The sequence below is a fragment of the Bactrocera latifrons genome, unplaced genomic scaffold (assembly GCF_001853355.1).
Source record: "Bactrocera latifrons isolate USDA-ARS-PBARC rearing strain unplaced genomic scaffold, ASM185335v1 scaffold_53, whole genome shotgun sequence".
NCBI classification, from domain to species: domain Eukaryota; kingdom Metazoa; phylum Arthropoda; class Insecta; order Diptera; family Tephritidae; genus Bactrocera; species Bactrocera latifrons.
The window spans coordinates 986402-993180 of NW_017537190.1; the positions used below are offsets into that span (position 1 = coordinate 986402).

General features: G+C 34.2%; 2 protein-coding genes across 2 annotated transcripts in view; one reads left to right on the forward strand and one right to left on the reverse strand.

The window, feature by feature from the left end:
* Positions 1-6779, forward strand: part of LOC108974135 (carbonic anhydrase 2-like) — an 11683-nt gene that overhangs the window by 569 nt on the left and 4335 nt on the right. The gene's annotated exons all lie outside the window — the stretch shown is intronic.
* LOC108974134 (glycerol-3-phosphate dehydrogenase [NAD(+)], cytoplasmic) overlaps positions 4908-6779 on the reverse strand; it is a 26286-nt gene continuing 24414 nt past the window's right edge. Inside the window, exon 9 of the mRNA XM_018941797.1 lies at positions 4908-5509. Coding sequence (XP_018797342.1) covers positions 5095-5509 — 415 coding nt within the window. The 3' untranslated portion in view covers positions 4908-5094. The remainder of the gene's footprint in view (positions 5510-6779) is intronic.

Consider the following 6779-nt stretch of genomic DNA (forward strand, 5'->3'; position numbering starts at 1 on the left):
CTATCAAAAAAGTTAAAAAAAAAACAAATCTTCAAAAACAAAATAGCATATTATTATGCACTTACGCTGCATTCTAATTACTTTTGCATGCTTTTAAACTATTTTATTTAATWTTGTTGTTTTTCGCTGATCATTTGTTTTCATATTCTGCACACTCTCTTCATCCTCGTTACACTTGAGTAACATTCGAAGAACAGAACTCAAAATACATATGTGTACCACCGACTCATTCATATAATTAACCACCAGTAGCCGCGTATTAAGCGTTCGTGCTGCCCTGTTGCCGGTATAAGTAGTTCCGTAGCTGTCAAAGATTTCCGTAGGCGTGTTTTCTATCTGTGCAAATATCTATATTTCTATRTACATATGTATGTATTTATGCAAGTGCTCAGTTAATCTCAACAAACGTACAATAAGTTTACAGTATTCGGTGATTTATGATCGATTGCCCTAATGGCCGTCAATATTTCTTGATTTCTATGTTCTSTTGAATTTTGACTGATTGTTATGCGCTGAGCTAGAAAATGTACGTACATGATTACATATCATTAATTAAGTTCTCAACGAATCGAAATTTATGTTTATGGTCATGGTTATGCATTGCGCAGRGTCATAAAAGTCATAAGGTGATTCTTGAGAGTGCATAAAATTTCGAGCGAAATTTTTTCCAGAAGCCTAAATATCACTCTCAAAATTTATTTTGAAAAATTACATAAAATCTCGATCGAAATTTTTTTCAGAAAATATGAAATGAAMTGAAAATATCACTTTTGAAATTTATTTTAAAAAGTAATATAAAATTGATGAAATTATCGAAGTTAAATTTAAAAGTTATAAAATAAAATTTTTGTCGTAAAAATTAAATTCGCATTAATTTTTGTAAGAAAATCGAACTATCAGCTGCATAAGTATAAAGCTTTGCATTAACATGTGATAAGTAACKCACGTTCTTAAAACTGATATAAATGTCTGGTAATTGTATGACTGCTACAGATATTAACTAACTTAGTGACAAAGCTTGTGAAAATATTACGAAATTTCAAAACTTAATGTACATTTCTATAGCTAACTTCAACTAAGAATAAAGAAAGTTTAGTACACTAAATGGCTGTTTCGTATATTTTTGACTAAATAACGTATGTTGTTTTTGTCTTTATTGTACAGTTATATAAAGCATTTTTAAAATCAAATAAAAATTCACCATTAATATATTTTTCGTTTTTTTTTTCTCTTATACACATCTAGATGTGTATAAGAGACAGGTGTAACTTCGAAAATGTTCACCGGAACGTTATGAAATTCTCTATGTGTATTCTTCAATGTACATATTTACTTTAAGAAAATAAAATAAAAAAGATGATAATTTTAAAAATTCAAACTGTATATAACCCCTTAAATAAATGTTTAAAGTTCATTAGCGTATACAACAAAAGTTAGGTCAATAATTTAGGGCACTTTTAAAATTCTCGAATCTGGGAAATCCGTTGAAAATGTTCGAAAGAGAATTAAAGAATTATATACAATATTAAAGCAATTGTAATTTATGCATATGAAATATTTTTTCTTTTTGTTAACACAATTTAGTCAAATAATTTTCCATTTTTTTGTCTATTCAATTTTTGTCTACTTAATCCTTTTATTACTATGCTTTTTATACATATATAATATGATTTTTGGGAATTTCTTCTTTGTGTAAATAAAGTACAGCTTAGCCGGCAATTAAAAGCTGCAAAGCTTCTAAAAGTTTTATGACGCTCTTAAACTACTCATGCTATAGAAAATTAGCTTGTTATTGTTTCAATTACTAATTGTCAAACTTGTATTTTAGTCTTGTCAATAAACCACTAAGTGCAAGTTATTTTAGCACTCTTTTTTCTATGCACACTTTCTTTAAGAGAATTTTTAAACGATTTTTATACTTTTTAAAGTATGTAGCTCTATTAAGAGAACATTTACAAATTCAGTTGAATGGTAATTTGCGGTGTTATTAATTCTTCATTTAATTATTTTGTCGTGACACATTTATTTAAATTCAATATTACAAGTTGGCAACTTGTTTTGAATAAATTCGGTTCATTCACACACTACCAGTGTTTGGATAGTGATAAGTGGGAAAATGTCGCGTTAAAACCTTTTTTGTTCAATTCATAGCTAATGATATACCGAAATAGAAAAAAAACTGGAAAAAACGTTAACTTCTGTTGCACCGAAGCTAAATACCCCTTGACAGATGCATTTCTGTTAGTAATTATGTGTTCAGTTTGTGTGGAAGCTATATGATATAGTAATCCGATCTGAAAATATTTTACGGAGATTATATTATTACCTTAAGCAGTAATCCATGTCAAATTTCGTGAAGATACCACGTCAAATGTGAAAGTTTTCCATACATGAACTTGATTCCGATTGTTCAGTTTGTATGGCAGCTATGTGTTATAGTGGTCCGATATCGACAGTTCTGACAAATGAGCAGCTTCTTGAAAAGGAAATGACGTTTGCAAAATTTCAAAAGGATATCTTAAAAACTGAGGGACTAGTTCGTCTATACAGACGGACAGACGGACATGGCTAAATCAACTCAGCTCGACATACTGATCATTTATATATATACTTTATAGGGCCTCCGACCCTTCCTTCTGGGTGTTACAAACTTCGYGACAAACTTAATATACCCTGTTCAGGGTATAAAAATTRCTGAAGATACCGAAGGCCAGCTGAGGCTTATAACAAGTGTATGGAAGTGTTTGGATAATTTGATTATTTTGAAGACGCTTATTAAAATTTGTAATAAAATTCGTAAAAGTGTAGGTTTTTTTGTCGTTCGGGGTTAAATTTTTACAAATGGTATTACTTTATAGTAGTGATAACATCATCGGTACTCTACTGATTTGTCCAGTTTTTGCGCTTGCTGTACAATATCAAATAACGTCGCTGTAGAATTATGCTGATTATAGTCGATTRACAAGGTAATTTGTCTGCCACTTACCCAGTCTTTCTAGATCCCTGTAATAAGAGCATGTTTTTTAACTGAATAAATAGAAATTTTGTATAATCAGCTCGAGGAGAGAATTTAAGGATTGTTAGATTCCTCRTTAGACCAAAAGAACAATCACTCTACATTTTTCAGTAAAAAAAATTGGATTTTTGCAATGACGTAACTTTATCTTTTCTTAATATTTTATATACAGCGTAGAAGTCAGTGTGGGAATAATTACAGAAAATATACCCTCACATGTATTGCGACAAGGGTGTAAGTTAAAAAATCCGATTTTTCTATGGAATCCGCACTGGCGCCGAAGCGATCGGGTCTCTGCACGTAAAATTKTAAAACTGTTGTTATTAGCTAAATTCTGTACAAATTTTATGTTTTTTTTATATTTATTCTTTCAATGTAGCACAATTTCCTATAATAGCCGTCGCCACTAGAGTCCCTCTCAAACAAAGCTGAATCCGAAAATTAGCCCCCAAATCGTATTAAAATGTCAATATAAAATATTTTATACACTTTAACATACATACATTTATTAAAACCCGAAATAGTTCAATTCGATTTGTTTCTCCATACTCTCAGAATAACTTTTTCCAACTTCTCTACTGCTTCAATAATTCCGGCTTTCTCCGTGGTTAAGATCTAACAAAAAAACCTCTGCTGGTCGATATTGTGCTTTCAATGACCCACAATCGAAAAAATATCAAAAGTGGAAAAAATTGCGACTTAAAAAAGCAGAAGAAACCATTTGCGATATCGATGAAAAATTTTATGATCAGGTTAGGTTAGTTAGATTAATCTGGTAGGTCAATAGCCCAGTTTTGGTTCWTTGTGATACCAGATGACGCGAATTTTAACAGACCTGYGGCCTCACTATCGATACCTTCTCAATGTATCATACCGTGGCSAAACCAGATGCTTACATCGCTTATGCTTTTGCTAATGTGGAAAAAGTGTACTATACATGCTCCATTGTTTCCCTGGTGCAGCCTTCTAGATCTGTCAGCCCAATTGTTCAGGGTGTCGCTACGATAGTGACCAATTAGAAYACCGATCATGCTTCTGTAGTCTCTTCTATCGATTGCCAATAGGARTTTTGTGTACTTCCGACTTACCGTTTTGCACATGACTTTTGCAGTGTTGCACCCAGATGGTTCATTCCATTGGATTTTGATCTTTTTTATCATGCTTTTGTCTGCATCATCGTACGTTGCTTAAGGGTTTCCCAGTGATAATCACGTTTTCRGCATATTCTTGGCAATATTGTCCACTATTTCATTGYCCTCAAGRCTGTTTGACTTGGCACCCAGTGGAAGTGAAATGATTCTGGCAGCACTTTTCACTGCCGCCCTGCTTCCCAWGACACTTCTGGCCGAAATGCGATACGAGCTTACTGTCTTGATTGCTGCTTGGCCGTCTACGTAAATGTTTACTCTGGAATTGCCTGCAGGTGCATTAGAGGGCAGGCAGCAAAGACCTCAGTTTAAAATATACTGCAGTGGTCCGGTTACTTAAAAGATTGTCTTATGTCTAAATCTGGATAGTACATTCCCGCTGAAACTGCAACGCCCATTTTCGAGCCATCCATACACATGTTTGGAGTGTTGCGCGTAGCTAACATACCTTTACGCCAGCCATCCTTTTTTTTTGTTTACTTGAAACATTCTTTCCTAATTGGAAAGTGGGTTCATGTAATCGGTGTTTTCCCAACCGTTATTACCCGCCGAGCTGTGCCCGAAGGTTCTATATGATAGACCCTATCAAAAATGGCAAAAATATATTTGCTTGATTTCYCATTAAGGCTTTTCCCTCTTCATAGCTGTAATAAATATTAGTATATTATTGCTTCTTGTTTTGCTTTGTATTTTATTTTTATATTATTTACAGTTACTGAGGTAATTTCATAATTGTTATAGCTTCGTTTTACTGTTTTTTTTGCTTCTGGCAAATACTATTACCAAATAAATACCGGTATTTACACACACTTGCATGTATGCACTGCCGATAACTTTAAAGGTGCTAAAAAATAAATAACTTCGTTGCTTGCTTACGCTAAAAGCAGCATGAGTATCACTTTGAATTTCCTATACACTTTGTGCCTTAACTCATTTACGATTACTTTTAGCCGATTTGTAAGCACAAAATGTGGCCAACACACCGAGCCCTGTATTGAGGGCGCGCACCGGTTTACTCGCCCCCGACAACGCACGCATACCCAATGGCAAACCCTTGCCACAGCGCGTGCGAAATCCATTGAAGAGATACATATTATTCGAGCTGGCATTCATGATGGCGAACTCTTTCTTCTCACCCTTGGGCACCAAGCGGAATGTCACATTCTTGGCCTTCAGTGGCGTCACACGATAGTTGAATGTGTGAAATTTACACTTCTGTGTGTCATCACCGCTTTTGGGTTGGCAACAAGGCGTGGGCGCCTTATAGCTTGGTTTCTTGGCGCATGCGCTAGCGGATTTGCCACCCTTGCCGCCTTTGCTCTTATCACTTTTTTGCGCTTTCATCCTGCAAATAACGTATAGATGCTTACATTTGCGTAACAAACTCACTACATATACACTACTTGGTAGCATAATAACAAAAGCCAATCTGCAACTAAAGTATGCATGTGTTACTTTGTGTACTCGGTTAGTGTGCGATTTGTGTGTGTGTGCGGTTGGTGCTGGGGTGCATGTGCACGCGTGCATTTGTACCAATTCCCGAATTAGTATTTGCTGCATGGCTGCTTCCTCTACTTGCCGCTTATCGGTTAGTTTACATAATGGTTGGTGATGTGCCGGCGCATAATTGCAGCTCTGGCAGCAAGCTGAACTTTAAATACACAACAAGATGATGCCATCTCCACTCTCGGTTGGAGCCCCTAAGAAAAAGTATGCGTGAGAAATGTCATATCTTAAAAACGGCAAATCTGCTTATAAAACAGYTGTTCATACTGTGTTATTGGCATGAAATACCCCTTGATGTTGGCGTATGCAAATAAGTGCGCGAACCCAGCAATAAAACGAAGTGACTCAGTACGAAACTAAGTGATTTTTGTTTGGTACGACACTAGTTCATTTTTCATGCATTGCTGAAAACTGAAGATTCACTCGGTTTTGAAACACAATTAAACATTATTTAAATTAGCTTATTATTATTTTATTTTATGGTCTGTAAAAACATATGAACTATTATAGTCGAAAAAGAAAAAATSGATAAAGTAATCTTTATTTTTTCGATTTTACAAACTGGTAAATTATTGTTGGACGAAGGAGAAAAACTGAAAATTGGAGCTTTGGCAGACATTTTTACAAAAAAAAAGAAGAAAATTGCAGTGAAAATTTCACGATATATATATTTTTTTTTTTTTTCAAAAAGTTGTTATCGAAAAAAATACTTCGTCCAAATCTTTAAGAATTGTATCTCAAAAACTTGTGTAAAATTTCGCCAAGATCGGTTAAGTAGTTCTTGAGAAGTCTTGCCAACCGACTTCAAAAACACAGTTTCGAGAAAAACGCGCTTAAAGCTGACGCAGTTAGCCTAGCTAGCCGCGAGCACACAAGTTCTCAAGTCTGTATATTCGAAACTTTTACTGGGATCAACTTGAAAATTGAGGACAATACTCTAGAGATGTTGTAGAATATAAAAAAACAATAAAAAAAATCGATTTTTTTGAAACCCGTAAACTCATGTAACCTCTTCGAAGAGTTAATGTAAAATTTTATTTTTATACTTAACCACCCTAATATTTAAATATTTTTATACTCTCGCAACAAAGTTGCTAAAGAGAGTATTA